Genomic DNA, 21,643 nt, shown 5'->3' with positions numbered 1-21,643 from the left:
ATCTTGGAACCACCCCCCCAATCCAATGAATATTAATGCCTCAGCTGTCTTAGAAAGTATGATAAATGTGTTCAGCATAATCCCCATTGCTACTTAGCAACTCCAAGATATTTTAGTAATTTACTATACAAATTTATGCAAATATTTTGGTCTTGATTCAAATTCCTAAGTTAAGCAGATACATAAATACCTTTGGTACATTTCCAAAAGGTTTGTTTAACATGCAAAAATGGTGTTCAGTCTGAAGGTGATTCTCTTCCTATCCTTGCTTCTCTCGCCTGTATTGAAAAGCTCACTGGTAACTTTGAATAACAATGGATATGATGGCATTGTCATTGCAATTAATCCCAGTGTGCCAGAAGATGAAAAACTCATTCAAAACATAAAGGTAAGAGAAAAATTTATTATCCACATATTTTTATTTCAATAAGTATTTTCAACTCATGGTGCCTAGGTATACACATTCATTGAGTGATACTTTCCAAAATTGCTTCAACAGTATTTACCATTTATATAGCATTTATCTAAACTGTCAGATTAATACCTGCTCAGTTTAAATGTGTTTTATTATATGTTAATACTATTGGCCATTCCCCAGTGAATTATTAAAAGGCTGAACTAATATTTTTTCAACTAGTTAAGCTAACAGAAAGACATTACAGTAAGTAGAAAATTATTCTCAAATTTTATCTTCATAAAGTTACTTTTAAAAAGTTTAGCTAACTAGTCTACACTTAAGCTCTAGCATTTTATCCTATACATTTTTTCAGTTGTTCATACTTGTTCAAACTCTGGAAAAGTAAAAAAATCATATGTATCTTATCTTAAAGAAAAAATTACACATTTTAAATTGATGTACCTTCTTTATTTGCATTATTCAGTATAATAAAAAACACTTTATATATATCACTTTAATATATACTATCTTCTTTGATCCTCCCAATATCCCCATGAGGAATTCAAAAACAAGAATTATTACCCTTGTATAAATGAAGTGATTTGTCAAATCTCACAATAAGTGCCAAAACTGGGATCTGAAGCCAATGAGACCTATGTATTTCTATTTTCATTTCCACTTGGTAAAACTTTGCCTTTTATGAACACACTCCATATGAGAAGATAACTCAAAATAAATCTAGCAAAATTTTTTTTTCAATTGACATCAATTATAATAATCTACCAGACTTTAAACTCCCAATTAATCTAAACAACCAGAAGCCATTCTGTTTGATCAAATGAACAACTTTACCAACAGCCTCCCAGTCTTAATCACCTTAATCTCACCCAGCACCCTCATTTCCATCTCCAACCCATCATGCTGAATGCAGGTAAAAAATTTTAAAAGGTGGTTTGAGCATATGAAAATAAGGAGTTTACAGACTGAAGAGTTGTAGAAAAATTCAATCTATTTTTCAATTAGTTTTCCCAAAATGTTTGGGGAAAGGAGGCTTAGATTTGCTTCATCTAGTTATATATGTACTGTTATGTTCATTTCACTGTGAAATTATTACCACAAGGTATTTTAAATTTTGTCAGGAAATGGTAACTGAAGCATCTACTTACCTGTTTCATGCCACCAAACAAAGAACTTATTTCAGGAATGTAAGCATTTTAATTCCAATGACCTAGAAATCAAAATCTGAGTACTTAATCCCAAAACAAGAATCATATGACCAGGTAGGCTATTTCTTCTAACTCCTAAACTGCTTCTTTCCTCCTGTGCTTTTAAAAACTTAATATCTGTAATTATTTAATAATTACTAATCACTAATTTAGTAATTAAATTAGTAATATAACTTTTCTTAATGTATATGAAAAAAAGTCCTTGTTTCTAAAATCTCTTGTTTCTATTGTTTTCAAAATTTGTTTTTGTTTGTTCTTTTTCTTTTTAGGCAGATGTCATAGTTGCTGATCTTTACCTGAAATACGGAGATGATCCCTATACACTTCAATATGGACAATGTGGAGATAAAGGACAATATATACATTTTACTCCAAACTTCTTGTTGACTAATAACTTGGCTACCTATGGGCCTCGAGGTAGAGATATCTATGATGTACTTCTGTTCTTATTTCCACTGGTGGAAAAAAATAACTCTATGTTTAATGGCATTTAGAAAAAAATTTTAAAGAAGCCAGGCACAGTGACTGACACTTGTCATCCCAACAACTTAGGAGGCTGAGGTGGGAGGATCACTTGAGCCCAGGAGATAGAGACCAGCCTGGACAACAGAGTGAGCCCCCAGTCTCTAAAAAACTAAAAGTAAATTTTAAAAACTAGCCAGGCATGAGAGTGCATACCTGTAGTCCCAGCTACTTAAGAGGCTGATGAGGAGGATCGCTCGAGGCTAGGAGCTTGAGGCTGCAGTGAGCTATGATCATGCCACTGCACTCTAATCTGGGCAACAGAACAAGAGCAAGATCCCATCACGCAAGAAAACAAAACTAAGAAGAGAAAAATAGGTAATAAATAATACCTTTACCTGAAAACATGCTAGTTATGCTCCTAATTATATTTCTCTCTCTCTCTCTCTCTGTGTGTGTGTGTGTGTGTGTGTGTGTGTGTGTGTGTGTGTGTGTGTGTGTGTGTGTTTAATAACAAAATGAGTCGTTTATTGGCACCAACTCATTTCAACTTTTTTGGCCTAATAAAAGGCATCAATTTCTGGAGTACCTTGACTCAATTAAGTTGGGGAGAGGTTTAAGAGAAATATAGGAAACTACCTTAAAATATTGTAACTATAAATTTATAAGTGGCAGTATTCTCTCATAGGTAGAGTATTTGTCCATGAGTGGGCCCATCTCCGGTGGGGAGTATTTGATGAGTATAATGTGGATCAGCCATTCTATATTTCCAGAAGAAACACTACTGAAGCAACAAGATATCATTGTATTGAGCAAATCTGTTTTCAAAATTTTTCACTTATGACTCTTTAATTTTCTATGCTAGGCAAACAAAGGCTACCTCAGGTAACTACCTGGGAATGTTCAAACAGTTCATTGCAATATCCAACCTGCCCCATCATGTATGCAACCAATTAATTCTAGAGATTCCACCTTGGCATCAAGATGAATCAAAAACAGGAAATAATTTCAGTATTCACAGGGACTGTGCTATAACATGTTATGGGCAGAGGGGAAGGAAAAAGCTGTAGCCTAAATCCCAAGATATCTGAGAATAGGTGGTTCAACCCTACCCACTCTTTTGTTTGACTTGATTCATCACTTTTTAAGGTAAATCTGTTTCACTGAAATCAGTTAAGCTGCTAGAGCTCCTTTGTAAATATCATATTATACTTTTCATTTAATCTTGATCTTAAAGAAAGTACTTTTCGTAACAATAAGGTAGTAAGTTGATTTTTTAAAAATATAATTCTAGGTGCTGCAGGCACTATTATGAATAGATGAGATGTTTACGCTTCGTTAAAAATATCAAGCACATGGAGTATTTAAAGAATATTGAAGAACAATGGAAGTTAATGTAATAGGAAATAAGTCTTTGCGATGAAAATGTATTTGAGGAAAGAGGGGTAATGGAAAAATGCCTCTCGTCATCTCCATTGTGTTGTTCGTTTGATCTCCGCGGAGCTGCCTGCAGTTTTTCACACAGACTGGGCTCCTCTCAGTGCAGGACACTCATTTCTCTTAACTTCACCTACACAGCTCCTCCCTTATTCAAATAATGCCTGTTCATCCTTTAAGACTCAGTTTAAATATTTCTTACTTAAATGTCTTTCCTCTCCCTCCATTTGGGGTTAAATTCCCTTAAGAGTACTCCCACAGCATGTGTGGGCTTCTCTCACACGTATGTCACTGGGCAGTAATTGTCTATACAATTTTATTTTCCCCATTAGACTTTAAAATTCTTAAGAACTGCGCATTTTTTTAATCCTCTGGTGTTGGACCTGGCATAAAGTAAAAGCTAAACAAAGAATGTATCAAACAACAAATTTTTGATAAATTCATGAAAAATAAATGAGTTTCCTTATAATCAGTCATAAAAATAGATATATTAGTAAAAACAAGTATCTAAAACATTTATTGAGCTCCTACTGTGTGTCAGGCACTTTCAAGCAGTGAAGTCTCATCATATGTAAGTTTAATTTTCAAGCTTACTCAAGAACTAACCCTCTGGAAAATATGATTCCCCATGTCCCTAAATCCTTGCAATACAAACTTATTAAAATGGATTAATGTTATGAAGTTTAATATTAACACAGAATGGGAGGATATCCTGCATATAAACAGAAACTTTAGAATCCTGTCCCTGTACCCTGACCCTCATTCCCTGCCAAGGACTTGACAATTATTTTTACCATAAGGACCAAATGGTTTGAATGCACAAGCCTTTTCATGCAGGGTTTAGTTTTATTTCTTCCACCAGTTTAGTGAAGTGGTGCTCAAGATATAAATTACAAAATGCTATAAACACAAAACCATGAATACCACATACAGAAATTGAAGAGGATTTTAAGCATAATATTGTCTTTCCCTTTCCTATTAATAAGCAATTCCGCTGTACCTTTTAACTCATCTAATCTTTACAACATCTCTCTGGTTAGGAATTACCATCTTTAGCTCAAAGTCACAAGGATAATAGATTTATTGATTGCAATGACCAATTAATGTTTAATAAATATGAACTGACAACATTGTGTCAATTGAAATCGATTACAAATTGAGGTAGAATATTGTGCCTATTTCTGTCAAAATGTAATGTTTGGTACATGATCTATGGCAGTTGTCACTGAAGGAAAAATTTTAGGATGTTGGTCTTCATTCATGATTTGCCAATTCTTCGTATATATATAATCTAATTCTTTCATCATAGATGTTCCACTCGTATTACTGGTTACATGGTTTTGAATGAATGCAAGGGGGCCAGCTGTATAGCACGACCATTCAGACGTGACTCAAAGACAGGGCTGTATGAAGCAAAATGTACATTTATCCCAAAGAGATCCCAGACTGCCAAGGAATCCATTGTGTTTATGCAAAATCTTGATTCTGTAAGTACCTTTTTTCCAGTTTCTCAAAGGAATCCTTGGGGAAAAAATTAATTAGAGAAGCTGGATTTTCTACTGTGAAATTATGTGTACCAATAGAAAGGCAGAAAATTACTAAGGCAATTAATTAGAGGTCATTTTCTCTGGCATGTATCAGGGTGTCTCTGGAAATTACCCTGTCTTTTCTTATTAACCTATTTCTTTTATTCAAATGTAGCACTGTAGCCTTCTCATTAGAGTCACACAATAAATTCTTAGAACACATCTCTTCCCTCACTGACTTCTGTGGACTTCTGTATAGAGTTACAATCTTACTTTTAATTCCTTTTCTAAGTGTTAGCCATATTACTTTTCTAAAGAAATTTATAATGTAGCTTTGAAAAGGATTGACATTTTAGATTTTCCATTACCTTCACACTAAAGCATACCAAGCTATTGCAAAGTGATATTGTGAAAACACATAGGGCTCTTTCTCCACTGAAAAGACTTAAGAAAAAAAAAATTCACAATTACCAATGTGTCTAACCAATTAAATAATAACACACCACAAAAAAGTTGAAAACTAATGTTTGACCTGAAATATCTGCTTTAAATATATAAAGCTTAGTGCATAAGAATAGGTACCTTGGAGTCAGATAGACCTGATATTGAAACCCAGTCTGTCATTTTAAAGCTGTGTCCACTGTGGGCAAACTGCTAAATCTGAGATTTAGTTCTCTTATCTTTTATATGGGAATTATAATACCTACTTCACATAGTCATTCGTGTTGGGTTTAAAAGAGCTAATATAAAGTATTAGCATAGTGTTTAGCACAAGTTGAATGCACTATAAACTTTAAGTTTTTAATTTTTAAAATTTATTAAATATTTGAAAAATAACCAGTTGTTTCTTCCCATGGATAAGTCTAATCTTAATTAATACAAACATATTGTATTTACCTAATGAACATTTCTAAACATATAAAAATATTTTAAAATATGAAATATATGAAAGTTATCAAAAACAACAAATCAAAACAAAGTACACTACCTCTAAATAGTGGGACTAAGTTACTTCAAGGAAGCAAATTTTCACATACCAAATTTTCAAAGGTATATGACATATACCTTTACAAACCTCTGCTATAGAAGTATTTGTTGGTAGTGATTGGTATTTTCATATACCAATATCAAAATACTTCTATAGACCGAGGTTTGTAAAGGCCCAGTATCTCTGATAAAATTTAAAATTCCTTTGGACTCTTGGGCATTAATGATAAAAGGCTTGACTACATTTGACACACGAGTCAGGAATGTTCCCTTTAATCTGCTAAATCTGGAGCAACAAAGGCTAGCCAAAGAGTTATGTGTACAAATAGATATCAAATCATGTGACACAAGAGGATAACTAGAATACTGTATGTACTGCCTGATCCGTACCATAAATTCCAAAAGCATTTGACCATCAGGAGATAACTCACGCTGCCTCTGGGACATAAATAATAATGAAGAAGATTATGGAGCTGAAATATGGAGGTCAACTAATTATATAAGACATGGCCCAGAGATAAAATGATTCCATTTCCAGAATAACACTAACTTCTAATTATCATAACATAAATATATTGCATAGCATCTGTACTGAGGGCATGAATTCAGAGCTACGAAAGATATGATCTAATATGCTGAATAGTCAACTCCATGATTTTGTTTCCTTATTATTTATTATTCTTCATGCCTAGTATTTACTGCATTAAGAGCTGGGAACACACATATAATTAAAGATGACTGTTCTTGAGGAACTCAGTTTACGGAGAAAGAGATATGATAAAATAAGTACATATTATTAAGTGGGAAGACATATGTAGATATGAACCAAGTGTTATGAAGCAGTAACCATTGCCAACTGGAAGTCAGAAAACAGTTTCTGAACAGTGAGTTTTGAGCGGGGATTTGAGAAAAGTGAGTATGTATTTGCCAAAGTGAGAAGGGGAAGAGTATTCTATACAAAGAAACAGATTTACAAAAGCAAAGAGTGGAGTAAGGCAGGGATGCTGTGCATGATTCTGAAAGTTCAGCATTGCCTAAATTATTTGCATCATGGTCATTCAAGATTTTAACATTTATTAGAACAATTTTCTGGCAGATAACAGTAAAATAAGTTGAGAAAATGGTGCTTTTTTCTGATTTGCACAAAATTACCATTTGGGTTAGCAAAGACCCTAATGAAAGTTTCTGGCATATTCTAAGGATATAAAGAAATCCAGTATGGTAGAAGCAAATAATACATGGTGAGTAAGAGGCAGGAAATTAGGTTGAAACAAAAAATGGGGACATACAGAGCTAAGGTGTTTGAGTTTTATCCTCTCAGTTTTAGACTGGTGATGTGATAAGTTTAATTATTTCAGGAAAGTAATCCTACTAATTGTGAAGGATGAGATAGAGAGAGTTGATAGTGGAGGCAAGGGAGACCAGTTGGAAGGCCATAGCAACAGGTAGGTAAGAGGCCCAAATAAAGGCAGTGGCAGTGGTAGGGGAAAGAGGAACCAGGTTTGATAGGCATTTCATACCAGCAAGACTTGGTTATGAATCACTGCTTTGATTGCAAACTACATTTTTCTCCCATCCAATATAACCCCATTTGGGAAACGTATCATCAGAAACAAAGCAAACTCATAAAACTTAGATAAAAGGTATTCAAATGTAATAATTTAGTTCTTCTAATTCTGAGCTTACATTTGGATATTTTACTTTGGGAGGGCATTAAAATAATGAAATGACTAAAAATATTTCTTGTAAGCTGAGGCTCATCTTGCAGTAGCAAGATGAATTCCTTCTTGGAGACCACCCTAGTTTATGAGAACATTTTTCCAAGTTACTACGTTTTCAATATTTAAAAAATTTTCACAGATTCTATAGTAATGAAATATTCATTGGCAGAATTACTGAATACAATTCACCACTTGCCTCTAACAGACAAATAATTATATTTCCTCATTTTCTCCCTATACTTTCATTCCTTTTTCAGGAGTATTACTTTATGTCAAAATTTGCCAGAGCCAATAGCAATCCAGGTTGTAGAATAGCTGTCCTCAAGTTTTTGATCAACTATGAAGATATGGAACATACCTAGACAATTAAAGAAGGCCATTTTCTCTATACCATTTTTAGGAGGTAGCTAGAAATTACCACAAGCCCTGCCCCTTTTTCCTCAAACTTAATTCAAGGCTTGAGCTCCCCCAAAGTTTAGAAGGGAAAGTAAAAAGTTAACATAAGCAGTCGTGCCAGCTGCCACAATCCACCACTGATGTAACTATCTATAACCAAAAGAATCACCAAAAATCTTTACCAGTACGTATTGATAGCTTTACCTTGCTTCCGTTCCATTCTGATATGCAAATGGATGTCAGAATGTTAGATTATAAAGTAGTTTTTAACTATCAGGAGATAAAATCTGTGGATGATATGTATGACAGATAACTACATATTTGATGCCTCACAAGTTATTGTAATCTTGTCTTCTAATTGATTTTTTTCCAGGTGACTGAATTTTGTACTGAAAAAACACACAATAAAGAAGCTCCAAACCTACAGAACAAAATGTGCAATCACAGAAGCACATGGGATGTAATCATGAGCTCTGAAGATTTTCAGCATTTATCTCCCATGACAGAAATAAATTTACCTCGTCCTACATTTTCATTGCTCAAGTCCAAACAGCGTGTAGTCTGTTTGGTACTTGATAAATCTGGAAGCACGAATGCAGTAAGATAGTTTTTGGTTAACTGTCTTAAATTATTTAAGTATTTAAGCTACTAGAAATATAAGTATTAAGTATTTAGGCTGATGGAAATATAATCTTAGGTTTAGTTTTGGTAACAAACATACATATGTATTCATGTTCTAATAAATTTTAGCACATAATCTTATATAGATAAGTACTAGAAGACAATATGCCAACAGAAAAATGTTGTAGGCTGGGTGCAGTGGCTCACACCTGTAATCCCAGCACTTTGGGAGGCCAAGGCTGGTGGATCACCTGAGGTCAGGAGTTTGAGACCAGCCTGGCCAACATGGTGAAACCCTGTCTCTACTAAAAATACAAAAATTAGCTGGGAGTGGTGATGCACATTTGTAATCTCAGCTACTTGGGAGGCTGAGGCAAGAGAATTGCTTGAACCCAGGAGGTGGAGGTTGCAGTGAGCCAAGACTGCACCACTGCACTCCAGCCTGGGTGACAGAGATTGGATTATGAATCATTTTTATTCCTTAACTTTTAGTTCTAACTAGAAAAATTATAGCCAAGCAAGAAAATGAAAATCATCCATAATTCTGTCATTGAAAATATGATACTTTAGTCTTTTCTTTGCTAATGTATTTGTTTTCCCTCCTCAAAAATATGATTATATTTTATATAATGTTTTATAATCTGATGTTTTTTACTTAATATATCTTTAATATTCCCCATGAAAAAAATGATTCCATGACATAATTTTTAATGGCTGTATAACATGCCCATACTATAATTTAGTCAAGCAATCTCCTGTTGTTGGACAGTTGGGAGATTTTCACTTGTTATTTTTTAAATGAGCATCTTTGTATGCATTTATAAAATTATTTCTTTAGGAGAAATTCCTTAATATACAATTAAATAAAAAGGTATAGATTTTTAAGGCTTTTTCAAGTATAACTGAATTTTTAAGATTTTCTTTAAATTTTTTAAATAAAATGAAGAAGCTAAATTTTAAAATACAACCAATCAATTATTATCATGACCTATGGTCCATAAATGGTTTGCTGTTCATTAATCCATCAAGATTTGGAGAGTCTTGTGAGTTATTCACAAATCTTTTTCTTACAGGAAGACCATCTCTTTCGAATGAATCAAGCAGCAGAATTGTACTTGATTCAAATTATTGAAAAGGGATCTTTGGTTGGGTTGGTCACATTTGACAGTTTTGCTAAAATCCAAAGTAAGCTCATAAAAATAATTGATGATAACACTTACCAAAAGATCACTGCAAACCTGCCTCAAGAAGCTGATGGTGGCACTTCAATTTGCAGGGGACTCAAAGCAGGATTTCAGGTAAAATAAAAATATTTTTAAAATATCATTTGCCATTTACTATTGCTTTTAATTTTCTCCAGTTACCTTTGAACAAAGGGCATGAGTTCATGGGCCCCTCAATTAATAATATTATGACCTGATCAAGTTAAATCATTTATGGGAAGAAAAAAATAGCCTTTCCTACTGTTTACAACTAGACCCTCTCTGAGTATGGCTATTCCAATGACATACTCCTGAGGTGCTAAGTTGCACTGGGGAGTGGTTAAGTAAGTGGGGAAAATTTCAGCCTGCACACAATCATGATTTTATTGGGGAGCTCCCCATTTTTCTAACACTCCCACAGTCTGAGTTTCAAGGATCAGAAAATAATGCCAATGAGGGGATTATGGAAAAGGGAAATTAATAACATTTCCATATGATGGATAAGGAAAGCCCCAGTTTATCAAGTTAAATTGATATTTAAAAATCACAAAGAGGCTGGATGCGGTGGTTCACGCCTGTCATCCCAGCATTTTAGGAGGCCAAGGCAGGTGGATCACCTAAGGTCAGGAGTTCGAGACCAGCCTGACCAACATGGTGAAGCCTCATATCTAATAAAAAACAAAAATTAGCCGGGCATGGTGGTGCAAGCCTGTAATCCCAGCTACTCTGGAGGCTGAGGCAGGAGAATTGCTTGAACCCAGGAGGTGGAGGTTGCAGTGAGCTGAGATCGCACCATTGCACTCCAGCCTGGGCAGCAAAGCAAAACTCTGTCTCAAAAATAAATAAATAAATAAATAAATTACAAATTTTAAAAATTAAAAAAAATTAAAAGTCATAAAAATAAGCCAGGTACGGTGGCTCATGCCTGAATCCCAGCACTTTGGGAGTCTGAGGCAGGCAGATCGCTTGAGCTCAGGAGTAGGAGACCAACTTGGCCAACATGGGGAAATCTTGCCCCTACAAAAAATAAAATCAGCCAGGCATGGTCGTGTGTGCCTGTAGCCCCTGCTACTTAGGGGGCTGAGATGGGAGGATGGCTTGAGCTCTAGAGGCAGAGATTGCAATGAGCCACGATCATGTCACTGTACTCCAGCCTGGGCAACAGAGCGAGACCCTGTCTAAAAAAAAAGAAAGAAAAAATAATAATAAAGATAGAGGTAGCTCCATACGCAATATAGTACCAAACCTAACAAACATAGATTGAAGTTTAATGTAATTAAAATTGTGAACTCAAAAAATTGGGAGCACCCTTGGAGCACTATACCCAATTGCCTCCAGTACTCATTTGAATTCCTTCCAACCTAACTTTCATTTAAGCCTATTTATTGTCATGTTTTAAGTCACAAAAACAGAAAACTACTTCCTTCACTGACCTCTCTTTGCCTCAAAATGGAGATTGCTAGTCTTATCCAGGCCATTGATTAATACTACATCTCAACTTTCCTCATAGTGTCTATTTGTGATGAAATGTGTTAGTTTAAGAAGGCAGGAAATCCTGAGTAAGAAGAACAGGTTTATTCTTATTTTAAATATATTAAGATATGGGCCAGGCATGGTGGCTCACGCCTAATCCCGGCACTTTGGGAAGCAGAGGCAGGCAGATCACCTGAGGTCAAGAGTTCAAGACCAGCCTGGCCAACATGGTGAAACCCCTTATCTACTAAAATATAAAAATTAGCCAGGCATGGTGGTGGGCGCCTGTAATCCCAGCTACTTGGGAGGCTGAGGCAAGAGAATCACTAGAAGCTGGGAGGTGGAGGTTGCAGTGAGCCAAGACTGTGTCATTGCACTCCAGCATGGACAACAAGAGCAAAACTCCATCTCAAAAAATATATATATATATATATATGTATAAAGATATGACATTCTATAATTAATAACCTGGCTTTTTCATTATCAGGCAATTTCCCAGAGTAATCAGAGTACTTTCGGTTCTGAAATCATATTACTAACAGATGGGGAAGATTATCAAATAAGCTTATGCTTTGGAGAGGTAAAACAAAGTGGCACAGTCATCCACACCATTGCTCTGGGGCCGTCTGCTGACGAAGAACTGGAGACCCTGTCAAATATGACAGGTAAACCTTTGGCATATAGTTTGAATAAAAAATAAATTTCTAGTCTCTCCCATTCCAGGGGTTCTCTATAAATCTGCTCAAAATTTTCATATCCTAAAAATTAATCTTTGTCCCTTCTTCATCCTTCAGATTAAGTTCTTTTCCCTTTCTTCCACTTCATACACCAGTTTTTTTCTAATGTTATTTAACATTTGCTGTCTTCATTCCCCGCCCAGTTTCTGCCAATGCTACTAAACAGAAACTTATTTCTCTATGGTTACTCAACTGGAAGTCAAAAATTATTGCTTAATTCCAAAATACTAGAGATTTTGACAATCTTCTTTTATAGATGAGGAAATGGAAACCTAGAGAGTGCAAATGATTTGCCAAAGGCCATAGAGTCCTGATTCTCAATTCAGAGCTCTTCCACCGTACTACCCTATTCTTGCTTCACCAAATCTTGCTGAATCTTCGTTTGGAACATTTCTGTATTTCATCTTTCTATACAATCCTTCTACCACTGCCATTATAATCCAGCCCTTACAATTCCCTGACTGGGATACTTCAATAACCTTCCAGCTTATTTTTCTGCCATTTATCAGTTCAATAAATATGTATTGACTGTTGTATTTGTGGCAGTCACTTGCGTTAATTATTGCCCTCTGCAATCTATTCTTTCCTAACTCCTTACACCTAAGTAATCTCTCGCTTCATTAATTTCTACGTTATTTATTTCCTGCACTTAATTTTTAATTTATTGTAGACTGTAATTCTGTAATTGTTTTGGTGTACCTTAGACCCAACTAGAAGATAAACAGCTGGTTCAGAACTATCTTAAATTTCATTTTTATAACATTGTTTAGTGCTTAGATCAGCTTTACCAATGCGGCAGGCACTTACATTTGATGACTGATTGATGTAAAAACAATACAATTTGGCCTGTTCTTTAAAGTTTCTTTTATTCTTACTTATCTTTCTTATTTTGAGCAAGGTTTTAGTTATTATTGTAGGATTACATAAGGGACACTGATATACTGAAAGTTCATAAAGTGCTGGGAAGTTCATCTTTTGTAAGTTTAAAACAAAATTTTAAAATAGATTTTAAAGTGTATTGATGAGAGCAAAATAACAAATATGACTTTTCCACTTAAAATTCGATTTTAGGAGGACATCGTTTTTATGCCCATAAAAACATAAATGGCCTTATTGATGCTTTCAGCGGAATTTCATCTAGAAGTGGCAGCATCTCTCAGCAGGCTCTTCAGGTTAGTGTAAAAAAAAACTATTTTCTTTCTCACAGTTGTAATAAATTTATATTATCCTAATTATTAACTCCTATCTCTCTAATAATTCTTTTGCCTGAAAATATTTCAGATATGCAGAAGAAAAACTTCCTTACTGAATTTGATTTTCCATAACACTTAAAGCCACATCTTCTCCCGAATTCTTCTATTCTTTAGAATTAGGTATCCTTTTCATTTGGAAAATTCTTTAAAATAACTCTTAGTTATTTTAATTGAAATCTTAAAAACAAACAAAATTACTCTAAACTGACTAAACTCGGAAATTTTATTAACTATGATAACAAATGGATTTCATGTGTTTGTTGTTTTTATTTACCAAACAGTTGGAAAGTAAAACTTTGAATATCCCAGCGAAGAAATGGATAAATGGTACAGTGCCTGTGGATAGTACAGTTAGAAATGATACTTTCTTTGTTGTCACATGGATGATACAAAAGCCAGCAATAATTCTTCAAGATCCAAAAGAAAAAAATATACTACCTCAGATTTTCAAGAAGGTGAACTAAATATTCGGTCTGCCCGTCTTCGAATACCAGGTATTGCAGAGGTAGGTCTATTATTTTATGTTCTCTAAGCTTTCTTAATCAATTTCTATTTTTAAAAGATAAAAATAACATAGATAACATCTTATACATTGCCAATATTAAAATGATGACAGATCATCTGTAATAAAGAAATCAAATGGAATAATTAGGGATTCATATTCATACTATTTACTAGTTTGTGAAATTCAATATTAAAAATCATGATTATTATTCTGCTTAAATAATTTTGTATTCCAAACAAAAAGTAGGAAAATATTACCAAAGCTCTCAGACAGATTCTTTTTTAATGTTTCAGACAGGCACTTGGACTTACAGCGTTCGAAACAATCATACCAAATCTGTGACAATGACCACTCGAGCAAGAAGCCCTACCACACTCCCAGTAATTGCAACTGCTCACATGAGTCAAAATACAGCTCATTACCCTAGCCCAGTGATTGTTTATGCACGAGTCAGTCAAGGGTTTCTTCCTGTTCTGGGAATCAATGTAACAGCCATTATAGAAAATGAAGAGGGACATCAAGTAACATTGGAGCTCTGGGACAATGGCACAGGTAATAAGAATCTACATCAACTTCCACTAAACTTAAAATCCTCCTACAGTTCTATGACCTAGAAGTCAATATTTCCTGTATTTGCTAATGAATCATATGTTTAAGTAAATGAAATTTAATCCTAATGTTTTAAAAACTTTTTTCTCAGTTATCTTGACAACTCATAGACATAGCACTTACGCCATTTTTAAATTTTATGAACAATTTTGCTTTTTCCATGGAACTTAAGAGCACAATTTTTCTCTATTTTCATTAATGTCAGTGTTTCATATATGCTTTCTTCAGTTGCTTTTTCTTATTTTGATAAGTATTTTTTATGAAATAATAGTAACAGCTAATATTAATTGAATCCCTTCCATGAATTAGACTTTTCCAAAAACACAGAGTTAGCAAGTGGCCCAAGCTTTCAACCAAAATAGTCTGATTCCAGAATTCATGTACTTAAAACGCTGTGCTACATACTATCTCCCAAATTACTAACATTATCAGTGTTCATAAACAGATATGACTGTCATTTTTACTTTATTGTATGACTAATTTTTACATTTCATTATCAAGGTGCTGATTCTGTCAAGAATGATGGCATCTACTCAAGGTATTTTACAGATTACCATGGAAATGGTAGATACAGTTTAAAAGTGCTTACCCAGGCAAGAAAAAACACAGCTAGGCTAAGTCAACAACAGAATAAAGTTCTGTATGTACCGGGCTATGCTGAAAATGGTAAGTAGCACTAAAATAGAAATGTGTCACTTGTTTAGATAAATTCCATACGGCAAACATTGAAAATATAATGTACTACAGAAAGCCCAAGTATATAACCTTGTAATCATCTGTATGTTTCAAAACCATGTTGATATTAGTAGACCTAGCATAGACCTATGTTTCCACATATTTTGTTCACATCTCCCTGAGTTCATTTCATTTACATTGAAAAAAAAATTACTGAGCACCTACTATGTTGCAAGCACTGTGCTTAGGTGCTAGAGCTACAAAGACAAAACATAATCCTGTTCCTCAAAGAATTTGCAGTCAAGTAGTAGAGACAGAGAAGTTAAAAGATAGTTTTAACATAGCATAATGTTTCCTCATCAATTTTAAAATATGAATAAACAAGTGTTTTGTCAGTAAAAACTGTTACTTTTTCAATGTCTGCCAATCAATATTAAGCCTCTACAGCTGCAAGATCAGCTTGCAAGATAATAGGCACCGCTGCCGGGCGCGGTGGCTCACACCTGTAATCCTAGCGCTTTGGGAGGCCGATGAGGGTGGATCACCTGAGGTCAGGAGTTCCAGACCAGCCTGGCCTACATGGCTAAACCCCGTCTCTACTAAAATACAAAAATTAGCTGGGCGTTGTGGCGGGCGACTGTAGTCCCAGCGACTCGGGAGGCTGAGGCAGGAAAATCGCTTAAACCCAGGAGGCGGAGGTTGCAGTGAGCCGAGATCACGCCACTGCACTTCAGCCAGCCTGGGCGACAGAGCGAGACTCCATCTCAAAAAACAAAACAAAACAATAAAAAATAAAATAAAAGAGTAGACATGGCAATATGAAATATTACACAATTTTTTCTTGGTAGGAAAAATTATACTGAACCCATCCAAACCTGAAGTCACAGATGATGTGGCAGGAGCTCAAACAGACGACTTCAGCAGACTCACCTCTGGAGGGTCGTTTACTGTATCAGGAGTGCCTCCTAATGGTAATCATTCTCAGGTGTTCCCACCTGGTAAAATTGTAGACCTCGAGGCTAAGTTTCAAGGAGATCATATTCAACTTTCATGGACTGCCCCTGGCAAGGTCCTCGATAAAGGAAGAGGTAAGTTTGACATTACGTTTTAAAATATACTAAAAGAAATCCCATTGGCTTTCATTTGCTAAGAATTTTCTAATGGCCCATTTATAAATAACATTTATGAAGTGTCTACTATAGGCCATTTTTAAATTATTTTCAGATGTGAAAACTAAAGCTATAAGAGTTGATTGGACCAAGTTATTTCTATATTTAGTAACTTACAATTCTAACCCAGTCATGTCAGATTCTGTTATGCCAAACTATCTGTCAGAAATTGAAGCAGCTTAGAAATTACTTTGAGAGGACAGTTAACAGCTTTCTGTTGCATTATCTTCTCCCCAAATTTTAAGTATTTCTGTACTTGCACAGTTTCATTCATTTATCAACTTTCTGTTGAGCTTTCACACTATTAGAATCCTAAGAAATGATCCATACTCTCAACAGTCAATTAAGTACAGAAGACACACAAGTAAACAGATAATTACATAAAGTATAATAAGACATAAGCTTTTATAAACAGAGAATTATGTGGCAACCCATAGATGGGCCACAAACCCCTAGTTAGAGGTTAAAATCAGAGTATATTGTAAAGCCTTCCCAGAGAAGACTATCACTGAGTATTGAAGAATGAGAGTAGTTACCCAAGATAAGTGAAGGTGTCCACAGAGAGAGATGTTCATGTGCACAGAAATTCACTAGTTTGAAAGATTTGTTCATGGAGTTTGAATAAAGTTCAAGGTCAAAAGATCTCATTTATTCAAAGTTCCTAATGATAAATGACCCTCATTCCAAAAAGTTTAAATTACTTCTGTCATTGCTTGAAATTTAACTGAATTCAATCAGTATTTATTGAATGCCTACCATATTCCAGTATTACATAGGTTAGTAGGTTTTTATGGGATAATGCCAGTCTTGCTATTTTCCCTTTAAGATTGGGAAAACGAAAGCAATATGCAATATAGATATACATAATAGCTCAGAGATTGCCAGTGCTAAAACACCAGTGTTCCAGTACTCTTTCTCCTGGATTACAATAAACCCCATTGTACACTCTCAAAAGAAAAGATGCTTCTTAATCTTTCACTCACTATATAGCATTTTAAAAGATGCATTTCTTATTATCATTATTATACAAGGAGAATATCATTCTAAAGTCAGAGGAAACATAGAATATGCACAAACAGAGCTTTTGTATTTCAATGTTGAAAATCTTATCATGACAGCTTTTCGCATACCTTATTTTCTCATCCTATGACCCTTAAACATATGGCAGAATCAAAAAAAGTGAAAAATACCATTGCCACTGAAAAAGCCACAAATGAAATTTCTTAACCAAATATTTAGTTCTATAGTGAATTCAGTAAAAACCAAGCTTTCAGTTCAACATTGGGTTCATAATAAATATCCCTCATGCTGATTATAAGAACTAAAAGTAGGAGTAATGTATAACCACAAATGCCTAAAATAGGTGGCATCTAATCTTTGTCTTTCCTTAGGAAAAATAGGAAGAGGTAGTGGTACCTGTTAAATGTTACCTGTAGATATTCCAAAGGTAAGATAGTAGCAGTATCTTAAAGAATAAATGAACATCTATATAATCTCAAATGAAGCACTTAAATTACCTGGGACACAATTTCCACACCTGTCAAATATACAAATTAGATTAGATTACCTAAAATTACTAAAACAAGTAGATATAATTCAAATTTTTTATGATTTTCTAATTTTATCATTTTGGGTGTCAACAACTGTATTGTTGGCCAAGTAATTAAGGAGATCAAATACATGTCAACACAGGACCAGGTACCCTGAGTGATACAAAGAGTAAAAAACATAGTCTTTACCCTCAAAAATAATAAGATCTAATCAGAATGAAAAGTTGAACCTCTACTAAACTATCTGAAAAACTCCATTCCATGAAACAGAAGTTCATGAAAGAGAGTCATCAGGGTGAATGAAATACTTGGACGGAACTTCATGCAGTTGGGCTTGGTTGGACCTTAAAGAATGAGTACAATTTGCATACATAGGGAGAAGGAGGTACATTTTGGAGAGAGAAAGAACAAAATTATATGATCAAGGTCAAGAAAGCAAAATTTCACAATGGAATATTCTAATTAAAATAAGAAATAGGTGGAGAGAAGAGAGACAGAGAGACCTACGTAAGTGGAACACAAGGTTTTTGTGAAGAGTAATAGAACGGATTGATAAGGCCTATTTAAAAGGAAACTAAATGTTAAGCAGAGGATCTGAATTCTTTTTAAAAATACACTAAAAGTTATTCACCACACACTTGAAATACCTTCAATATTTCATGGAAAAGTTAAAAATAAAGTCCTTACTCCAAAAAAAATCTGGTGTTTTATTTTTCATCACATTTCAGAATGTGAGAATATATTTTTACATGAATGGTAGATATCAAAAAGCAGTGTAGAAAGAAACATTTATGTTGGCATCTTCTTTTCCTTTCTTGATAAAATAACAGCCAATATTTCAAACATTTATTAATTTACCATTTATTAAATTGTAGTGAACATGTTTCATGCATTATCATCTATGATTCTTACCACTAGAATAGTAGGCACTCAATAAATATTGGTTGAATGATTTGAATAACTGAATCCCTATTTTAACAGATAAAAAACTAGAGATAAGAAAACTTAAGTCGGGGTGCGGTGGCTCATGCCTGTAATCCCGGCACTTTGGGAGGCCGAGGTGGGCGGGTCACAAGGTCAGGAGATCGAGACCATCCTGGCCAAAATGGTGACACCCCTTCTCTACTGAAAAAAAAAAAAAAAAAAAAAAAAATTAACTGGGCATGGTGGCGCATGCCTGTAATCCCAGCTACTCGAGAGGCTGAGGCAGGAGAATCACTTGAACCAGGGAGTCAGAGGTTGCAGTGAGCTGAGATGGCACCACTGCACTGCAGCCTGGCGACAGAGCAAGACTCTGTCTCAAAAAAGAAAAGAAAAGAAAAGAAAAAGAAAAGATATCTTAAATAAATTTCTTTTTATGACACAGCTAGCAAGTAGTAAAATTAGGGTGCTACTCAAGGTTTGTCTAGGTCCTTAACACATATTTACTTTTATTTTTTATTTTCATATTTTTAAATTTTTAATTTTTGTGGGTACATGGTAGGTGTATATATTTATAGGGTACATGAGATTTTGATCCAGTCATGCAATGTGAAATAGTCACATCATGGAGAATGGGGTATCCATCCCCTCAAGCATTTATCCTTTATGTTACAAACAACCCAACTACACTCCTTTAGTTATTTTTAAATGTATAATTAAGTTATTTTTGACTATTGACTATAGTCACTCTGTTGTGCTGTCAAATAGTAGGTCTTATTCATTCTTTCTAACTGTTTTTTTGTGCCCATTAACCATCCCCACCTTCTCCTGCCCAGTCCCCCACTACCCTTCCCAGCCTCTAGGAACCATTCTTCTACTCTGTATGTCCATGAGTTTAATTGTTTTGATTTTTAGATCCCACAGATAAGTGAGAACTTGCGATGTTTGTCTTTCTGCTTAGCACGTGTTTAATTAGTACACATTCCAGTCTCTCTGCCTTCTTTTGCTGGTTATCCTTATCCCTGTTTCCCACTCCATTTATCATCTCTCTTTCTCCCCTGTCCTATTACTTCCTATTTTAACTTAATAAGAAATGACACAGATATAGGGTACTGAATATCTTCGCTATACTAGAATACTATTATGTTCCTTGTTCTAAATTAAAAAGTAGATCCAGCTCCTTATATTTCTCTCCCTAAAAAGGAAAATAGAGTCTGGCTTTTTTGTACCATATGATTTTGAATTAAAATTTCCTGGGATTAGAGAACTCTGCATTTTAAGAAAAACTGTTCACACATTTGTCCTTACAATAAAGATGGAATAACCAGACAAAAACTAATGGGATTTCCATAACTAAAACCTAGTGTGCATTTCTGATAGGTTTCTAAATGTAAAGCAGTGTGGTGGTAGCAAGGCATCCTAGTGATTTTAATATATCTGAAGTATCTATTTGTTTTCCAGCTGACAGCTACATTATAAGAATAAGTAAACATTTCCTGGACCTCCAAGAAGATTTTGATAAAGCTGCTTTAATAAATACTTCTGGTCTGATACCTAAGGAGCCTGGTTCAGTAGAAAGTTTTGAATTTAAACCAGAACCTTCTAAAATAGAGAATGGTACGACATTCTATATTGCAATTCAAACCATCCATGAAGCCAATGTCACCTCAGAGGTTTCAAACATTGCACAAGCAACTAACTTTATTCCTCCACAGGAACCCAGCATTCCTGATCTGGGTACCAATATTTCTGCAATCAGTTTGGCAATTTTTGGATTAGCTGTAATTTTATCTACATTTTAAACTAGAAATTATATTAGAACTCAAATTCAATGTTATACATACTTGGTAAACATTTATTTAAAATTTAATTTACTATACTTATTGTCTATTATAAAGCTCATTATAATATAAAAGTGAAGTACAAAAGTTGTAAGTTTCCTAATTACTTGATTAATTAATACTATTTGAGTTGTTAAATGTTAATCAAAATGAGTATATCATTTCCTGTCTTTGAATAATCCACTCATTAATTTTTAATATGAAAAGATATATATTTGTACTCGTAAGCATTTTAAGAAACATTTTTAAAGTGTGCTACAAATTCATTTGGTGTACTAACATCGAAATGTATCCAAGCCATTTAAAAAATATTTATATATACATAGTAGCAAATAGTTTTATAGATTTATTTGTATCGCATTTTTTATTACAAATGAATATTTCATGTTTATATAAGCTGTAATCAAAAAGTACTAGTAGTAGTAGTAAGGAAGTCAAATTTGTTTTTTTATCATTGATTGTAAGTGGTATATTTGTTTTTTGTCATTGATTAAAAGTGATTTTAGTCCTAGGCCTGAAATGACTAGCAAATATCATTTTCTGTATGAATTGTGGAACATCACAATAAAGTTATTTCTATGCTGATGCCATCATTAGATCCTAAGACTATTACCAAGAAGCTTGATTGAGACAGGGATTTTTCTTTTTCCTATTGCTGTATTCTCAGCATTTAGAATAATAATTGACACATAGAAGATATTCAATAAATGTTTTTTAAATAACTTAGTGAATATTTTCATAACTTCAAAAAAAATCCAAATTTGACCTCATTACATTAAAAAAATACCACAAACTATCATGTGCACTTGGTATTATGAGGACTTCATATAATGAAAACTAAATCCCTTAATAACATTGTTCAGAACCAACACATAAAGTTTCAGAAAGTTAACTATTAATAGAATTTATAAAGTAATAAAAGGTAAATTGAGCTA

General features: G+C 34.2%; 1 protein-coding gene across 1 annotated transcript; it reads left to right on the top strand.

Annotated features, from left to right (window-relative positions):
* Nucleotides 1-229: 229 nt before the first annotated feature.
* LOC100981456 (calcium-activated chloride channel regulator 1-like) lies at nucleotides 230-20,669 on the top strand. Its single transcript, XM_063607046.1, is given in 15 exon segments — nucleotides 230-388; nucleotides 1,537-1,677; nucleotides 1,893-2,040; nucleotides 2,774-2,879; nucleotides 4,829-5,009; nucleotides 8,526-8,750; nucleotides 9,847-10,071; nucleotides 11,936-12,113; nucleotides 13,257-13,357; nucleotides 13,720-13,858; nucleotides 13,861-13,943; nucleotides 14,237-14,495; nucleotides 15,054-15,218; nucleotides 16,076-16,315; nucleotides 20,329-20,669. Coding segments are annotated over 15 exon segments (2,691 nt in total).
* The last annotated feature ends 974 nt before the right edge of the window (nucleotides 20,670-21,643 follow it).

The sequence above is a fragment of the Pan paniscus genome, chromosome 1, assembly GCF_029289425.2.
Source record: "Pan paniscus chromosome 1, NHGRI_mPanPan1-v2.0_pri, whole genome shotgun sequence".
Lineage (NCBI taxonomy): Eukaryota > Metazoa > Chordata > Mammalia > Primates > Hominidae > Pan > Pan paniscus.
The sequence above is the reverse complement of the archived record's forward strand: the minus strand, read 5'-3'. Positions and strand labels throughout refer to the sequence as shown.